A 19,677-nucleotide genomic window follows, 5' to 3' on the forward strand; every position below is an offset into this window, starting at 1 on the left:
CCCTGTCTCTGCACCATGGCACCTGTGGTTATGAAACTACAGCGAAAGGAAAATGATTTTGAACGGTGCATCGTCACAAATGGGAAAACCGCTCCAAGATGCAACATAAAACACGACGTCGAAAAAGAAAACAGGCTTATTTTTGTTTATAACACCAAAGCGCTTTTGCAAACCCAAACAGGGAGATGAGTGTTTTTGAAGATCCGGTAGCAGTGCAGCATCGCGGGGACTCACGGCAATGTGGCGGCTCGCCTTCAACTCCGGTGACCTCCGCGTCCCCGCGCATCCCGGGCCGGATGCCTGGGCTGGGGCGGCGCAGCGCCCCCGCCTCCCCTCCGCGCCGCGCATTGTTGTCCTTTAGCGATTGGTTGTTGGACCAGCAGCAGCTGTGCAGAGCCGGGCTGGGAACCGGAGCTGTGGAGCTGGAGGCAGGTCAGCGGGCTGGCAGTGGCTCCCGCCGGGGCTCCCGGAGAGAGGAAGAGCCGAGCCACCTCCACTGCGTTTTCCAGGCGGCACAGACCCGGGCGCCCAGCGTTTGCGGCGGTTGGAGGAGCTCGCGGTGGGGCCCCCTCCCCGGCTCCGCTGACTTCGGGGTTGGCGCAGGTGGGCTGAGCTGGGCACCGCAGATCTCTGTTCCCACCGTGCGGTTCCTCGCCCCGTCTGCGAGGGGGAGGGCCCATCCTGAGAATATGTAAATATCCAAGCTTGGTCTCCAAGCCGGGGCGCCAGTCAAGGCCCCGGCGCCTCCGCGGGGTGTTTCACATGGGAACGAGAAGCCTGACCGGATCCGCGCTCTGACTTAAGGCGGCTTGGTGATTAGCGTGAGACTGGGCGGCCGCCCTGCTTCCTGCCCTTCAGAAGCCGTTTTGCGCGCTCGAACCCGAGCAGCGGTGCCACCGTGCGGGTGTCTGCCGGCTGGCTCCGCATCCTCGGCAGCCATGGCTCCGTCGCCGCCTTGGCCAGTGAGTAGGAGCATGCATGTGTAGGGGGCACATGCGTGTCGGGGCCCACGCGTGCGCGCGCACACACACGCGCACAGGCACGCACAACACCCCGAGCCCGGGAAGGAGCGCGGTTGACGAGACGCTGCGGCCGCGAGGACGACTCCTGCTCTTCCCGGACCCGGCGGAGCCCACCGGCCGCAGCTGCCGTCTGCAGAGCTCGCCCGGATCCCGATGCCCACGCGCCTCCCGCGCCAGCCTCTGTGATGAAGACGGCCTCCCGAGGACTGCAGGGGAGGCAGCGCCCGCCTGCACCCGGGACTGCGGGCCGCGCGGCGGGTAGGCCCAGGGGGACCGGGCTTGGACACTGTCATCCCCACGCCTCGCGCTGAGCCGCCCCTCTGGCTGCCCGGGAGCCCGATCCCGGGTCAGCCCCGGAGGCTTGGGCTTCCTTGTTTGTTTGGGTCTTTTGTGCCGGGCTCCCAGTTGGCTAAGCACTCCTGCGCTGAATCGGGCCATTGTCTGCGCTCCCATCGCTTTCACGCTGCAAGTCTCGGCGCCCCCACCCCGCCCGCCCCCTCCCCGCCTCCTCCTGGCCGGGGAGCCTCCTAACGTGCCTTTCCCCCAGGAATCTGGAAGCTATAAGCCGGGCGGATTGCAAATGAAGTGTAATGCATTGTGGGACGTGTGTAAAATCAGAGCCTTCGCCGTGGGGGGGTGTGGGGGCGTGGGGAGGGCCGGACCCGCTGCTGGCGGTGTAGACACCGACGAGGAGGGGCTGGGAAAATGCGCGCAGTGTGCGCCCGGGTCGTGCCCGCCGTAGACGGATGAAGCCGCACGCTGCGCCCTGGCACTGAGGCCCCAGGATCGGGGCAGCAGGTCGCCCTCCGCACCATGAAGAAGACCCGCAGCACAACCTTGCGGCGAGCCTGGCCTAGCGCGGATTTCTCGGACCGGGCCTCGGACCGCATGAGGTCCCGCAGCGAGAAGGACTACCGCCTGCACAAGCGCTTCCCCGCGGCCTTCGCGCCCCAGGCTTCGCGGGGCTACATGACATCAGGTTGGTAACCGCGTTGCTGGCCCCGGGCCTGGGCCGCGGGGCGGGCTCCCCGCGCAGCTCCTGGGGTGCTGGCAGGGGAGGCCGGGCGCTGATGGATGCGATAAGTTATGGGGAAAGCAGGAAAAAAATTAGCTCACATCCACCATTTTGTACCTCCGCAAGATCCACAGCAGGCCCTCTCAATATGGGGTTGGAGAGCGATTAGTTAGGTAAAATAGGGAGGGGGCCCGCGCCGGGCGTTCGGGCTGTGGGGAGATAAATGCCCGCCAGCTGCGAGCAGCAGCCTCCGGGAGCTCTGTGGGGGAGCCTGCGCCCAGTGTCGCCCGCAGTCCCGGGCTTGCTGGCGCCTGCATTGTGGCCAGTCACCCCCTTGGGCATTTAAACAGCCCCCCTTTCGGAAAAGGGAACAGGTTCCATGCACAGGTCTGAATGGTTTGAGTCAGGGAAGAGCCCGCATACATTCCCGGCTCGGCCGTGTGCACGCAGCCAACTCTGTTGGAGCTCATTGAATGCATTCTGTGGGGTAATGGTGTGTATGCGGATGGAACGCTCCCACGATTCTGTGTGGATTTAACATATGTTGCTTTGGATTCGGTTGTATGGAAAGAATGGAGGCTGTAGTGTGTATTTGCATGTCAGACGGGAAGGACAAACAAAACGGTGAATGGAACCGAAGGCTCCGAAAAGGGTTGCATCTTAAAATGCAGAGCCGGGCAAGGCGTTTCCGAAGGAGGCAGGTTCCCTGGGAAATAACACGGAATGGCTGTGGTGTGTGACTTGGGAATCCAGGGATACAACGCCGGAGGAAAGGCTGGAGGAAGGAAAGGCTGGCACCCTTTCCTGGTTTTCTCCTGACATGGTTGACCATTTGTATGCAATCAGGTGTAAGACATCAATTTTTTGTTTGTTTTTCATCCCAGAAGAATTAATTTTCTTCTAAACACCGAGTAATGAAAGTACATCTAAACCCAATCATTGCAAGTCCGGTCTTAACTGGGAAGATTGCTTTAAGCTTGTGGTTGGTACTTACGTGTCGAACCCCACTGTCTTCCTCCTAAAACAGCAAGTTTTAAAACACTGGGGCAGTATCTCATGCTGTAAAAATGTCTTGTGACCACATTTCCATGAATATAAAACCTAAATAAAATAACCATCTTGCTTTATTGCCAAACCTAGCGACATAAGGATGTTGGCACTGGGTTTTCTTTCATGAACAGCCAAATCTGTAAAGGAAGCGACAACTACACTTTATACTTAGTAATTTAAGCCGATCGCAGCTGTGGTTGCTATAGTCTTCCGACTGGTACGAGTAAATTTTGAAATACACCTAAATCTAACCTCAGAACACATGTGTACATACACCCACGTCTGCACTGAGTGTTCAGGTGATCCAGGTTTTGTGTGCTTAAGGGTTTGAATGGCTTCATTCCACACTGAATAGGAGAGTGCCTTTCTTGTTGCCCCAGGTCAGTGCTCAGACCAAATGTGAAGCTACAGGAGGGCAGGTGGCCGTAATTTCTTCAACAAACCTGCAAGACTCTTTAATGATTTGGGGCACATTTTCTTGGAGCCTGTTTTTGTTTATCAGGGCATAGCTTCATTACGATCCCATTTTCATTCTTCCCTAAAGAACTCTGCCATGGCCCGTTCTGCCAGGTATTTTTTATTTGGTTCTCTTTCCTCGTTTCATTTCTTGACCCGCAAATGGTGAGCATGTCTTAGGGCCGTGGTCGGCAAACTGCGGCTCGCGAGCCAATGCGGCTCTTTGGCCCCTTGAGTGTGGCTCTTCCCCAAAATACCACGGCCTGGGCTAGTCTATTTGGAAGAAGTGGCGTTAGAAGAAGTTTAAGTTTAAAAAATTTGGCTCTCCAAAGAAATTTCAATTGTTGTCCTGTTGGTATTTGGCTCTGTTGATTAATGAGTTTGCCGACCACTGGCTTAGGGTGATGTTGAAGGAGACGCTGTTTCAGGCTGGTGGGTGGTTCTCTATGCAGCTTCAATGTTAGGTTGCTTCTGAGAAAAGAAACCCCAAAGGTGGGGGAAGAAGAGCTGTGTCATTCATTCAGTATTTTCTGGAAGTGCCCCCCAAAGAGCTTTGCTAGATTCTTCTGGGGCTACGGGATGGCTCATCATCTGGCTTTGTCCAGGGAGGAAGGGCTGTTACTTATTCTTTATTTTAAATGTTAGCCGATACCAGTAAGAAAAGGTGTTAGTGCCAATGGCAGGGAATTGTAAATGTTCAGACACCTACAATGAACCCTGGAAGAGTAGGTGGAACCTTTCTCATATGCATCTTTTTTTTGTTGTTGTTGGGGAGGCGAGGATCTTATCCATTTCCTTTTCAAATATGGCTCCTTTCCAAATGTGAGTGTTGGTAGGAATAGATGGGGCATGGGAGCACTTTGAGATCATTTACCGGTAGGTCTCTTTCTCTTCGGAAATGCAGAGGAAGTCCACTTGGGTCAGGTTAGTGACTCTAGATACAAACAGAACCTTTGTCCCATGAAATGAAATGGAGAATGGAGCAGCTTAGGAACACACCAGGCTTTTCATATTTCTTCTTTCTGTTTGTCCAGCCATTGAGCGTGATAACTGCTGGGATCATTATACGTCACTGTAAGTAAAAAGAACTTTTTGTTGTTGGGTTCAAAGGATAAGACAAGCCTCTTCAGAAATATACTAAATTAAATAACTTCATTGAGACTATTTTTAGAAATCCCCCCCAACGAATATTCCTATAAAACTATGGGGGGGGGGGATGTGTTGTTGTTTTGTTTTTTTAAAAACTAGGTAAAGAGAGAGATCCTTGAAAATTTTATTAATAGTTGTTCTTGTGGTCTGGCGTCCCTATCACGGAGTACTTTAAGCTTTACTCTGTTTATTAAGGCAAAATTGCAGGCACTCCATAATAGCTTTCCAATGGGACAGCACCTTTTAAGCAGTCTTTTCTCCACTAATGAGTACTTACCAGTTTGAAATGTGATTTACAGCAATACCCTTGACATTTAGCCTGTTTTTTGTTGTTGTTGTTGTTTGTTTTTTGTACACCTTCAGGATAAACTACACTTAAGCTCTAGAGGTTAGAGCAGACACCTTTAAAACTTAAAAAATATCCTGCAAAAGGACAGTTAGAGAATTCCGAAACTTTCGTGCCTTATATGACTGTGAAAGCCCCCGATTGATGCTGCCAAATCTAAAATAATCCTAAGCATTCACAGGCCTCCTGGCAAGCAGCAAGTTCACAGGCCACGAGATGAGTTCATTGTTCATCTTGAAGATTAATTTCCCAATGAGAGTTTCTGGGTAGAAGCGGGTAGGGGGCGGGTGGGAAGTCTTGCCTTTTGTTCAGATCAAGATGAATAATCAAAAGTGCCTGCATTATCTGAAGAAGAGAAGGGGGTGGAACAGATGGGGTCCTTCTTCCTCATGTGCTAAAACGAGAAGGAACTGTCTGAGGTCCTCAGTGCTTTACAGATGAGAACATGCTCATGTACCTCCACGGGATGGTTTTCAAGGCCCGGAGCCTTTTGCTGATGAAGCTTTTGTAGCCTCCTGTGTTCGAACTGTGTGAACTATGACCTCTTGGCACAAATGATGCTATTAACTTTTAATTGCATTCACGGTCCTCTTCCCTAGCCCTGAGGCTGGGTGCTCCTGACATCCCACATGTAATGTCACCAGGTTTGGGCATTCTATTAGTCAAGATTGGAAAGTGGTTTTCCACTAGAAAGTTCTACGGAGCCTGTTCATAAGGTGTTGCTTATGAAGGAGACCGCCCCCCCCTCCCCAAATCATGGCACTTTGAGTTTGATATTTACCACTTTAAAGCGCAAAGAAGCACTTTTCATAATATCGCTTTAAAGGGTTTGAAAAGAAAGATGAAACAAAAGCCTCCAAGCTGACGTCTTAAGACCAGGTGAATACGTGTGTGTTTTTCCTGCTGGTCTGCTCTAAACAGAGGGAGGAGTGCAGCACACCACCTTCGTCAGTTTATTCGTTTTCATTTGATAGAAACAGGTACCGGGGCACCGTTGATTGTGTCCCAGTTCCTCGTGTCCTGCTATTTTCAGAGACGGGGGAGTGTTCTGAGAGCAAAGAATGGACAGCGAGGTTCTGATCTGGGCCTGCCACGAACCAGCTGTGCTCCCGACCCCCTCCCATCCTCCGGGTCCTCCGGGTCCTCCGGGTCCTCCAGGTCCTCCGGGACCTCCGGGTCGTCCGGGTCCTCCGGGTCCTCCGGGTCCTCCGGGTCCACGCTCCCATTACAGAACCGGCTGGGCAGGGGCTCTGTAATGAGCCAGCGCGGGGTTTCGGAGCCCTCACACAGAAACCCTTAGGAATGCCCTCTGCCCTTCCTGCTCATTGGAGTCATGTGCCTCCGCATGTGGGGGGGCACGTGGGGAAAGTGCTCATTTTGCAAAGAAGCCCATTTCCTGCCATCCCCAAACGTTTCAATAACTGCCTGCACCTTAGGCCCGTAGGGTTTGTCTAGGTCAGTGGTCGGCAAACGGCGGCTCGCGAGCCACCTGCGGCTCTTTGGCCCCTTGAGTGTGGCTCTTCCACAAAATACCACGTGCGGGCGCGCACGTACAGTGCGATGGAAACTTCGTGGCCCGTGCGCAGAAGTCGGTTTTCGGCTCTCCAAGGAAATTTCAATCATTGTCCTGTTGATATTTGGCTCTGTTGACTGATGAGTTTGCCGACCACTGGTCTAGGTGACCAGAGGGATGGTGTGGGGACATGATGGATAAACACCGGGCAAGTTATAATCATATGCAGGTTTCAGTAAACAGCATCCTGTCGCCTTCGCTCCCCTCTTTGCAGAGATCCATTTTCAGCCTCGCTGCCCCGACCGGGTTTTAATTTGAAACTACCTGTGTTGACTGCTTTGGCCAGGCAAGTGGACGTGAGGGATATTACAGTCGGTGGTGAATGACTTTGTTCTTTATTTCCCAGGAGAACACTGTGCTTACCAAAGGTCACCTCCCTGGGTGTTTCAATACCTTTTACACGCTTGTGAACGTTTTTATTCGAAAAAAGGAATATGAGTATATTGTATAAAACCCTGAGCATTTTTACACCTCCAGAGCAATTCTGGCTTAAATTCCCCGTACCCTGGAGAGTCAGGACAGTTCGGACAATGGTATGTTCTTTGGTACAAGATCGCTTAACGCTTAGTGCAGGTACAACCCAGAAGCAACATCCGGCTTCAGGGGTGGGCAAACTTTTTGACTCGAGGGCCACAATGGGTTCTTAAACTGGACCGGAGGGCCGGAACAAAAGCATGGATGGAGTGTTTGTGTGAACTAATATAAATTCAAAGTAAAGGAGCGGAGGGGAGAGCAAGAGAACCGGATAGAACAGCCGGATCCGGCCCGCGGGCCGTAGTTTGCCCACAGCTGGTAGATCCTCGCTGCTGGGACCATTTGCTGACGCGTGAATTTAGGACAGGTTTTCGTAGATCCGTTCTAGAAACGTGTGTGCCTAATCTATGCGGCATAAAGTAGAGGTTCTTGTAGTTTGTAAGAATAGCGACTATAGTAAACTCTTAATTAACCTTAGTCACAGCAAGGCAAGAAGGAGGTGACATGGGTAATTTTGTAAGTGGATAATAAACTTTCCCTGAAGTAGTTCATCCCTAGACTATTTTTATTTGACAGCGGAATGCATACCCCGTTGGTCAGAAAATCCTAATGATTTCTACCTCCTAGATGTTTCTACAATCTGCCCCCTCCCTCTTCATCTCTGTTGTTTATTTATTTTTTTAAAAATATATACTTTATTGATTTTTTACAGAGAGGAAGGAAGAGGGATAGAGAGTTAGAAACATCGATGAGAGAGAAACATCCATCAGCTGCCTCCTGCACACCTCCTACTGGGGATGTACCCGCCACCAAGTTACGTGCCCTTGACCGGAATCGAACCTGGGACCTTTCAGTCCGCAGGCTGACGCTCTATCCACTGAGCCAAACTGGTTTTGGCCATCTCTGTTGTTTAAATCTTCTCTTCTGTTACAATATCTTCCAAACCGACCTTGCTTCCAGTCCAATTCCTCCTCATCCACGTGTGCCCACAGGGGGTTTTATTTTTTAACACCTTTCCTAAAGCAAAGCTGGTCATGTTACATCTCCTTTTACTGTCTCTCTCCTGCCTGGGGTGAGGGTCTGGGCCAAGGCTCTTCATGGCATGACCAGTCCACCTCTCCAAGCGCTTCTTCTCTTCCTCCCCCCCTACCCTGTGCTCCAGGCTCCAGAAACCCTTCCTCTTCCGGAGCCACTCACACACCCCTTCTCCCTAAGTCTCCCTCCAATCCTTTCTAGAGGCATCCCTCTCCTGGCATTTGTTAGCTACTTGTGTTATGGAGACTTGGTCACATCGCGTGGCATCAGGAGTTGATGTGTGTGTCTCCTGTGCTAGCTGGCAAGTTCCTCGATGGCCACTACGTGTTTTATGCACGTCTCTGTTTTGCCAGCAACCACAGAGCTTGGCACAGAGCAGGCACTCAGTCAATGTTTATTGGACGAATGAATAAAACATGGCTTCTCTTAAAAAGTTGGATGAAGAGATGGTTTGAACTCCTAATGTGAGTCATCCTTTCATAACTACGGAATAAATATATATTCACATACATAAATGTCTGTAAAGATGTAAGATTCTACTCTCCAAGAACTGTTACTGTAGTGGTAGACCAAGGGCCTCCTACTCTAGTGGTAGACGGGACCAGCCCTCAATGAGCCGACCTTTAGAAAGCAGTAGATAATAGCATATAATCAAGAGCCCCACGGGGTGGTTGATACGATTGGCGTAAGTGGAATAGCAGGTCAGAGAGTAGAAGAACGTCAATTCGGAAAGGCTGCCTGGAGGGAGGACTAGCTTGTGTCGTGAAGGACTGGGTAGGATTCCAAGAGACCGAGAAGGAGAAAGATGGGGGTGGGGGAGGTTGTGGAGGCAGCATGAACCCCGGCATGAAGCTGGGAGTGAAAATGTCTATGTGAGATTGGCCTTGCTGTCACTTCGGGGAGTAACTAGAAATAATGTGGAGCTAGGCCGGGTGGGATCTGAAACGTAGGTGGAATTCGGGATTTATGGGGTAGGTCACAGGTTCGTGAGTTTGGGAGAGAAGTGATGAGAGGAGTGTTTTTGGAAGAGGCGTCTGGCTGTGGTTTGCAGGATACGTGAGGAGAGTCTCGAGGCCAGGAGGCCGGGAGGTGGTGGAGGGGCGATGTAGTCAAGTAGTAGGTGATGGGGGACCCCCACAGAGCAGTGTTTTCCAGTGCTGCTAGGCATCAGCACTCCCCCCTGAAGGTTCTCCTACCCATGTCTGTATACCACCTGTACTGTTATCTACGTCATATTTTCCATTAACTTGACCTACCTCTTAATTTAAGTGAATTAAAGAGAAAAGATTATATTTTATGTGAAAGGAAAAGTTTCATTTGATAATTATAGTTTTCTAATCCCCATTGGAATGACTACGCTACTCTTTCAGTAAAAAATACTCACCTAAGGTGGCCTCCCGTACCCGAGTGGTCCTCATGCCACATCGTGGGAAACCTGCAGCAGCCACGGAAGGAGGAGGGATGGGCTGTGAAGAGGGAAGGGAGAATCGGGAGAGCAAGGAACTGTCTGTTCACCATAACTGATTTGATTTAAGAGGTGAAAGAAAATCAAAGGTGAATCAGATTTTGGCTGGAAGAATGCAATGATTGACCAGGAAGCTGGGGGAAATGGAGCAGGCGATGAGTTCCATTTGGGACATGTGGGTTGATCGTCCAAGCAGAGAGGTTCTTCAGGCACACAGGTGAACAGTAAGGGTTAGGGGTGTATTTGGAGGTCACCCACTTAGCCACGTTAGTTGGGAACATGAGAATAGCTTAGCTTTTTATTTTTAAACTAGAGGCCCGATGCACGAAATTCGTGCAAGAGTAGGCCTTCCTTCCCCTGGCTGCCGGCACCAGCTTCCCTCTGGCACCCAGGACCCGGGCTTCCCTCGCAGCCCCGGCTTCATCCAGAAGGTTGTCCGGTCTAATGAGCATATTATGCTTTTATTATTATAGATACATTTTTATTGATTTCAGAGAGGAAGCGAGAGATAGAAACATCAATGATGAGAGAGAGTCATTGATTGGCTGCCTCCTGCACACTCCCTACTGGGGATTGGGCCCACAACCCCGGCATGTGCCCTGGCTGGGATTTAAACCATGACCTCCTGGTTCAGAGGTTGATGCTCAACCACTGAGCCACACCAGCCAGGCTAGCTTAGCTTTATGTACTTCATGTTCTGCATCTTAAAGGGGGCCGATGACTGATTTGTTTTCCGGCAGATGGAGGATCGGTTGGATTCCCGTAACTTTGAGCCCTACTTGGGTTTCTGGAAGCCTGGGCCGTTGAGGTTAGGATTTCTTGGAGCCCGCCTGCTCTCCTGTCTCTAAAAACAAAGCACTTTTTAATTCTAGGACTTGTTTTATTCGTGTTTGCATTCATTTAGAAGCTATTGAATTGTTGATGAAAGGGATATGCTTTTGATATTTATAGTCAGGGTTTGGGAAAAGTTAGAGCAATACAAGCAGCAGCACAGAAGACCAGACCAGTTCTGTAAATAACGTATATTTTAAACATCTGTCTTATACCTATTCCGTTGAAAAATGATGGCTTAGGTAACTCATATTCACAGTTAAAATCTCCATTTATCTTTCTGCTTCAATCCATGATGGCCCCTCCAGGCCAAGTCTTCTCTTTCTGAAGATAAAAGAGAGCTGTCTGGCAGATGCCTGCCAGGCTTGGGGGAGAAGGCCTGTCTTTCTGATGGGTGTGGTCGGAGAGGGAGGCACCACCTCGCTCCCAGTTCACCCCCAGTGCAACCCGACTCCAATTCCTAGCTAGCTGGTTCCCTTAAGACAGCGCTTAGACCTACCTTTTCTTGCTTTGGGCATATCCAGCTTTTGTTCTGAAATCATTTCATTGTGAGATGAAATGAAGGCCCCCATAGCGATGGAGGTACCTTGGATACCTGTCATTTTTTTTGGCTGCCCGTCATCTGAACCCCTTCCTGTGTAATTTCCTACTGTTAGGAGGTGCGTCTGTTCTCCCAAAGGAGATGTTCAAGTCCTAACTCCTGGCACCTGTGACTATGACCGGACTTGGAAATAGGGTCTTCGCAGGGGAAGTTAAGGTGCAATCATACCGGAGTAGGATGGGCCCTAAGTCCAATAAGACGTGTCCTTATAGGAAGCAAAGAGACACAGCTGCAGGGGGAAGGCCAGGTGAGGAAGGAGGCCGAGACAATGACGTGTCCACCAGCCTAGGTGGGCCAGCGCGTGCTGGTCACCAGCAGAAGCCAGGAGAGGGGCCTGGGGCGGACTCTCCCTCAGGACCTCGGAGGGAAATGTGCCTGCTTCTGACCTCAGCCTCAGCCTCCAGACGGGAGAGAATGCATTTGGCTTGTTTCCAGCCACCCAGCAGTGGTGTTTTGTTTCAGCAGACCAGCGACCTCATGCACCACCGCTGGCCCGTGGTGGGAGGCAGGACCCCATTTCTCTCTGCAGATGCTGGCCTTGCCCTGGGATTGCTTTCTTGGACTGCCTGAGATGGAGGGCATGGGCGTGACCTTGGCCTCACCAATGACACTCTGCCTTCCAGACTTTGAGTCTGGCGCTGTGGGGCAGGGTCGTGGGTGGTGGTGGTGGTGTTACAGGAAGATGGCACTCCACGGCAGTGGGGCAGCCGCAGGGGGCGTCCCGTGTGGTGCCAGCCACGGTGCCTGTGCTTGCTCATGGCTGCCCGAGAGCCCTCCCCGTTCCACGCCTCCCTGTGGCCCTCTGCGTGACCCGACACATTTCTGTAAACAAAAGGCCAGGATTTAGAGCAGAAACACAGGCCGATCGCCTCATGCCCCAACCTCCCCGTTACTGACCGGGTGGTCTTGGACAGGTGGCCTATTTCCTCAGGGCCTCGGTTTCCTCACCTGCGAAATGGGAATAATAATGGTGCATACCATTAGGTTTTGGTGGATGAACATAGGTAAAGCACTTAGAAATAAGCTTGGCACGTAGCAAACATTACAGCTGTGTTACTTGTCATTAGTATGTTAAAGTACCAGCATTGGTTCTCTCGCATGTAACTAAGGCCCCAGAGGACACATGGAATTTTGGTAGTTGTCCCTTCTCAGTCGGACACGAAGAGGAAACTGCGTATAGGCTACGTAAGTGTGGTTGAGTTTGACTTTGCAACCACGTCGCCTTCGTTTTGTAACAAGCTCCCAGAGCCCTGCGTCCCAGGACCCTCCCCACGAATGCCAGTTCCCCTGTCCTTGGCATCCAGCTACCTCCTCGCGTTCCAAACTCAGCTCACCTGTTCCCCCTGGAGGAAGCGCCGTGGCCTGATGGGGTGACAGAGCCCCCCTTGAGAACATTTGCCAGGCAGTTGTCATCTTCTCGTCGGGTCCGCCCTCTAGACGTAAACTCTTTGAGGACATGGCTCATGTGTCGCCTGGTTGTGATGTAACAAGTGCCAGGTGCAGAGCCGGTAGGTAGAAGGGGCCCCATTGCCCTGCTAGCATTCCCGGCAGGTGACAGTGACATCGGGACCTCTGTGTTCCACTTCTTTCTTTAACCGCAGTCTGAGTTGGTGCCCCGAGGTTGATGCTAAGACAGAGGCCTGCAGGGTCACTGAGGGCTGATCAGTAGTCTTGGTCCGTTCACACTGGGCCGGGGGAGTGAGCGGCGGGTTAGCTATCCACCCGCGGTACGTATGCAGGCGTCTGTCCTGGGATTTTAAAAATGCCACATGAGTCTTTGGTGAAATTATGGAAACACTGTAGCTTTCAGGAATCCACTAAACTTCTAAGATAAAACCTCACTTTAGATTAGGTGCTGCAGCTTACGTTATAATGGGACAAGAAACCTAGGAAACGCATTTGAAGTTTCATCGTGAGTGGTTTTAAATTGGAAAGAGTATTTAGACACTTTTTTTCTCCACACGGGCCCACTGGTTATTTGTAACAAGGCAATGAGTAGCTGTTGTTACCCTTTAAAAAAAAGCTTTTAAGAGGTGTGCTTAGCCAGGGAGAGAGGATGTCCAGAAGAGTCGAACCGTGAGTAAGGTTGTGGTGTCAGTGGGCTTCCTGCCTTGGCGATGCTGGCTTCCGTCGGAGATTCGTGAATGACCTCAGATAGCAGAGCGTCCGACGGAGGCTTGCCGTCAGAGGCTCTGGTGCCCCGCACCCACTCGCTGCCTGTGCAGTCTCGGCATCTTACATGATCAGCGTATCCTGTTTCTTATCTGTAAAATGAGGATAAAATTATACCTGATTTATATTGTTATGTGGATTAAGTGAGCAAATATATGTAAAATAATTAGCATCGTGCTCAACACAGGAAGAACCTAGTACATTTTTTTAAAAAAATATATATTTTATTGATTTTCTAGAGAGAAAGGGAGAGGGATAGAGAGCTAGAAACATTGATGAGAGAGAAACATTGATCAGCTGCCTCCTGCACACCTCCCACTGGGGATGTGCCCGCAACCAAGTTACGTGCCCTTGACCGGAATCGAACCTGGGACCTTTCAGTCCGCAGGCCGACGCTCTTTCCACTGAGCCAAACCGGTTAGGGCTACATTTTTGCTACTATATTATTCTTTCTTTGGGGACATAACTCTGCAGGATCGACTCGTTTCTACTGGTAAATGTTTTACACCCGAGGGTGCTGAAGAAGGGGACAAGCCCAGCCAGCGTGGCTCAGGGGTTGAGTGTCAACCTGTGAACCAGGAGGTCACGGTGAGGTTCCCGGTCAGGGCACATGCCCAGGTTGTGGGCTCGATCCCCAGTGTGGGGCATGCAGGAGGCAGCTGATTGATGATTCTTTCTCATCATGGATGTTTCTATCTCTTTCTCCCTCTCCCTTCCTCTCTGAAATCAATAAAAATATATTTTTTTAAACAAAGAAGGGGGATGACAGGCAACTAAAGTAGAGTTCGGTCTGATTCTTAGGCTTGGTGCTCGTTTCATCGGAAACCAACTATTCCATTCCTTACGGATTTGAGTATGGGATCTCCTAAGAAATCTCCAGAACTATTCGCTTACCTTCGTGGGCTTGCTTGTCCTCGGATTTCCATCTTAGGAAAAATGGTGGAGAATTGTCGTGTATTTAATATTCCCGTGAGAGAGAAATCTAAGCGAACTTGGCTTCACCTGACATCAGGGAAAGGTGCTCCGTGTGCAGTCAGACACGGTTAATCCGAGGCTTTCCTGTTGACGTTCCAGTGAAGGTAAAGGAAAAATAGCCCCTTGAAGCCGAGGGTGGGGCCGTGTGTTGGTGTGCCTGCGTGTGCAGTAAACACATGTCCCCGAGACTCAGTGTGTGAAACACGGGCTGGGAGAGCAGGTCCACGTTTCAAGGCCCGTCTGGAAAGTGAAGCTCTGTGGCCTCTCCCCAAACCGAGGGCGTCGTCCCCCTCTGCAGTGTCTGCCCCGCCCCTCAGGCCAGGGTGTCCCCTGTGCGGCTGGGGCCCCGGGGGCCCGGTTTCCAGTAGGACTGCATGAGCAGCTGGCGAGAAGGGCCTGGGCCCCACCAGCTCCAGCTCCACCTCCCCCTGCTCTCCAGGCAGTCGTGGGAACCACCGCCGGCCCAGATCTGGGAACGGGGAGCTTCCCAGCTTCCCACTCTTCCCGTATCCACTCCTGAGGTTCCACTTCCCCTATTCATTTTCACCTCTCTGCCCTCCCCATCCCCTGCCCCCCAGTGTCCCTTCCTTAAAGCCCGGGGGAAGCACCTAAAGGAGAACGAAAGGGCACGGAGCAGCTTGCTTTATTTACATGGCTATCGCTAACTCATGGAACGTCACAAGCCTCCTCTGGTGATGACTCCAGAATGCAGTCCAGGCACTGGCTTTGGTTGGTTAAAGCCTAGCTTTCGGAGGCTCCAGACCTTGTGGTCCTGTGTACCCAGCTGTGCCCTGCTGGGCGTGGGCGATTGACACGTGTAGAGGCTGTCAGAGGACATTCGTTTGGGAGGCAGAGGGCCTAGTAGATGGTGGTGGTGTCATGCTATGGTCCTGATCTTAAGGGCCAGAGGGAAGGTTTCCGTTGTCAAGTGCAGACGGAGGTGAGAACACAGCACGTTCTCTCTGGCGCAGCCCTGCAGCGCGTCTTATGCCGGGACTGAGGCTGGGTCTCCCAGGAGGCGTGGTTCACGGCTACTCAGTGTCTGTCTGTCTGTCATGTACTCAGGTCCTGCCAGGCTTCTGCTCAGCGTGGTGGTGGGAAGCCAGAGGTCAGAGGGCCTGGGGCCCGAGCATGGACTTCCTAACACAGCAACAGAGCTCCCGAGTGCTCCTGAAATGCAGCTCTCCAGAGGGAGCCTTTGACCGCTTCCCCTTTCCCCCACGGAAGGGAACCCTTGTTTACTGAGCAAGTACTTGGTGCCTGCCAGCGCGTAAGAATGACCTCATTCAGTCTCAGAGCAGTCCCAGAGGCAGCCGCTAATTCATGTTTGAAGCAGCACAGATGACAAAACAGAGATCTTACACACACACATACTTTAAATCATGTATGTATCCAACGTCTATATGTTAACTGTTAGTAAAATTAACTTCTGATTTTTAAGCAATTATGAAATATTTTCTCTCACTACCCCAGGGGTTCACCTGGCACTGTCTCTAGGGCCCCCGCCTGAGAGGCCTCCGGTGTGCGGAGAGGAACGATGCTAGCGTTCCTGCTTATTCTAAGGCTCTAACCTCCGGTATCGGTGTACGTTCCGTGAAAGTAATCTCTACTCTGCCAGCTGGAATTCTGAGAATGACCGGGCCTTGCCCTCTCCCAAAGCTGACAGAGGGTGGGGATGAGGGTAAGGGTATAGCTGAACATTTCCCGGTCGCTGTTTCTTACCTTCTCTTCGGAGTGGGTTTCTTCTCCTTCCATTGTGAGCCCCTCAGCGGTCTTCACTGGCTGTCAGTCATGCAGCCCCGATCCTGGCGGGGTTGAAATCGTTGGGGTTGCCCAATTCCTGGGGCTCAACTTGTTTGGCACAAAGGTAGCCGACAACAACTTGGAAACTTCAAATGGAAAGAAGTCCCTCCCCCCTCCCCCCCAAACATAATTTCATTCACTTGCAAACCATTTTCTCCTGCTGACTCATTTTCTCTTGTACTCTTCTTAACTTACGAAAAATTGCTGAAGAAACCCTGGATTCAGTGCAATCTATCTTTTACCATCTGTTTTTGTAAGAGTTTAGACTGAACATTATTCTGAGTATAACAATAGGCCAGCATCCAAATAACTGAATGTGACAATACTCAGCCCAGTGATTTAAAATAATGGTACCGGGGCGCAAAAAGGGAGTTTTATGGGTCTGAATGATGTAAAATAGGATTCTGTCCAAGGTAATCAAGAAATTAATAAGCTAGGCATTTTGATGAAGATGATAAAAATGTAGATGGTTAAAAGTGGGTAAAGGGACTGTACCTTGGCTAAGAATCAGTTACGGTTCAGAGCACATCAGAGGGATATTATAAAATCTTCAGTTTGGCGGAGAAAGAGAAAAGTGTCCTTGCAATTCCCCATAGGAGGGTCACTGAGACAATTCTTAGCAGTTTCTCCCAGTTTTTCGGCGGTCAAGGCGGATGCGTTCTGTAACCCATGGCAACGTGGTGAGGGTGACTCACAGGAAAGCGTGGTCTCCATGTACTGCTCCTGCCAGTGGGAGGGGAGGCTGACGCCACGCATTTGTGGTGGCATTTCCTTTTAAATTTAATTTGATGGAATGATCTCAGAACTGGTGCACTTCGGTCTGAAATGCAGAGGCAGGAAAACCAGACATTCGAATGTTTCTAGGATTGGCAGTTAGATCAGAGCCGTCACCCCGTCTCCCTGTGTGACCTGGGCGTGGTGCCAGAGCTGGTCACCTCACCCGGGGCTGTGGTCCTGTGGACGCGCAGGTGCCGTGTATGAGGTGATCGTGGATTCTGCTGAATCTTCTGGCTGGTTCCCTGGTGATGGTACTCCGGATACCGAAACGGCGAATCTCAATGGGAAAGAAATGCAATAGGCAAACATTTGAATCCTTTTCTCAAAGTTATCCAAAACTCCCTTTTAAAGTGGCCTGCAGAGTGACTGCAGTCTGAGCACAGTGTCATAAGACCTTTTTCTGCAGGACCACCCCTGTTCTTCTCTGACTCTAGTCAAGAAAAATTGATCATCTAACAAGGCCGTTGTCGGGGGCACTTGCTTCGCGTCTAATGTTCCACTAGACAATGTAATAACTATAACCAGGTCTGGAATTACACTAATTTGGGATCATTAGGAGGAAGATTTCTCTAAATAAGTGAAAGATTTAAATTTTACAGAAGGTTTAATGAAATGAAGTCATTACTTTCATGTCCTTAGGCAATCTGAGGAATGGATAAATTATTTATTATTGGCATATCAATTGTTGCCATATCAGAGACTGCTCCTTTAGTATTTGAAAATAGGTTATTTTTTCCTTCTTCAATTATTGATGCGATCCCCGGAAACCTTGTTTATGCCACGTCTGCGTGTTCACTAACGATGACCTTCAGCTTCGTCCTATCTCCCAATCCCCAAACTCCAAGTTGGTAGATTTCAAATTAAAATGCAATTGTGTTAGATGGGAGGATGAGCTCATTCTACTTCCTTAAAGACATCGTGGGTCTTCAGCTTTCTTTTTAAAAAGAAAGGAATAATGCTATCATTATGAGAACAGATGTGTCTTTGAAACTCACAAACAATACATTAAGAAATCATAATACATAAATACATAATACAATAAACAGATATTGAGGATAAATTATTCAAGTTAAAATTAAAAGGTAAAGTGGAGAAAGATGATGTTCAAGATAAAAATTAAATAAATGATAAAAATTAAAAATAGCTGAAACCGGTTTGGCTCAGTGGATAGAGCGTCGGCCTGCGGACTGAAGGGTCCCAGGTTCGATTCCGGTCAAGGGCATGTACCTTGGTTGTGGGCACGTCCCCGGTGGGGGGTGTGCAGGAGGCAGCTGATTGATGTTTCTCTCTCATCGATGTTTCTAACTCTCTGTCCCTCTCCCTTCCTCTCTGTAAAAAAAAAATCAATAAAATATATTTTTAAAAAAAATTAAAAATAAGTGTACCATTCAAGATGAACATTCAAAATGATGAATATCCTGAAAGAGATAAGTAATAAACGCAATGTTTTCTCCAAAGAATATTTTAGAATGTTCACCTTAGAATGTGTGATAATAATGCACTTCACTTAATTGAGGGCCTATAAGATGCCAGTTATATCCTCTCACTAATTCAACCGCCCATCCTATGAGGTTGGCACTATGAATATACCAGTTTACTGATGAGGAAGCTGAGCTTGAACTTTATATAGAGTTAAGGTTCAAATCCAGATCTGAGTTTCCTTAGTAAGAAGTTTTAGTACTTCACCCTCCACTTTAGAATTACAGTAAAGCAAATGGTGTTTTTAAGCAGACCCGTAAAAGAATTAGGGGATGGAAACTGGGCAGCGAGCGAAGGATCAACAGACTGTTAACAGAAAGAACAAAGCGGTGTTAGTACAGACATGGCAGCATATTCTGCGGATCAGAACAGCCCGTCTCGATGAGTGGCAGTCCTGGACCCTGGTCTTTTTCCAAGCCAGTTATCCGTTCTTTGCGCACACAGACTTTTCCGTCGGTTTTCGGCTGGAGAGAAAGTCAGCGCCAACAGGTGACTCCAGGCCCAGGTTTGGGAGAGGCAGCCATGTGGCCTGGCCTCTCTGTGTCCCGGGCGTACGTGGGAATAATAATCGCGCTCCTTGTGGGGTGGTTCTGAGGATTAAATGCCTTAATAATTGTAAAACCCTGAGACTAGTGCCTGGCACATAATTTGTGCTCAGTAATAGTTATTGCTTATTATTATTAATAATGAGCTTGTGGTCTGAGTATGGGAATAAGCAGCTTTGGGTCTCCAAAAAGGGGTCATGTATTTCTTATTATCCACCCCCCCTTTTTCTTAGAGGTAGGGAAGGTTTCACTGCCGGTAATTACACGCCCCCTGACCTACAGGGAGCAGTTTTAATAGTGTGTTTAGAATAGGTTGGTTTTGTGGAATAGACATGGTGCTTCTTCAGGCCGCGAGCTGCTGATCTGGAAGAAGCCATTAGGACGAAATAGTCATAACGTTGCCAGCTGACGTTTCTGATAGGTGGTAGGAGTGTGCGTGTGTGCTGGGGTGACGTCCTAATGTTGGCTGCATTTGGCCCTTTCGGGGGCTTCACCCAGCGCTCTGCATCGGGGGGGGGGGGGGGGGGGGGCGGGGGGGCGAGGGGCTCTGCCATCAGCCTGCCTGTCTCCTCCCTGAGGAAATACCTCCTTTCTGTCTGCAGGTCAGGGAGCAGACCCCCAGAGGGCACAGGCCCCCCCCCCCCACCTGTGCCCCAGAAACGCGCTCGGCCCTGCGCCTCTCCCCCTGTGGGCGGATTGCCCTGCAGAGGATGGGCTAGGACCAGCGTGGGGTCATGGTACTGCACAGAGAGGACAGGACTGCACCTCGTTCCCAGTGGGACAGAGGGCCTGGTTCCGATTTGCATTGCTGGCTTCCCAGCGTAGCGGGAAGCACTTCCTGACAGACAGGCCTTCAGCCAGGGCCGCCTGTCCTCAGGGTCCTTGTTCCTGTGGCCTGGGTTAGGAGGG

General features: G+C 50.4%; 1 protein-coding gene across 4 annotated transcripts in view; it reads left to right on the forward strand.

Annotated features, from left to right (window-relative positions):
* The first annotated feature begins 265 nt into the window (after positions 1–265).
* The window catches only part of STOX2 (storkhead box 2), a 114,630-nt gene continuing 95,218 nt past the window's right edge, over positions 266–19,677 (forward strand). Inside the window, exon 1 of one of the 4 annotated variants that reach the window (XM_080658941.1) lies at positions 266–2,001. In XM_080658941.1, coding sequence (XP_080515067.1) covers positions 1,836–2,001 — 166 coding nt within the window. In that variant the 5' untranslated portion in view covers positions 266–1,835. Of the gene's footprint in view, positions 2,002–4,491; positions 4,618–19,677 lie in introns of those variants that run through there. The other 3 variants (XM_080658943.1, XM_080658944.1, XM_080658942.1) reach the window with 3 other exon arrangements.

Source organism: Plecotus auritus (assembly GCF_963455305.1).
Source record: "Plecotus auritus genome assembly, chromosome: 3".
NCBI lineage: Eukaryota > Metazoa > Chordata > Mammalia > Chiroptera > Vespertilionidae > Plecotus > Plecotus auritus.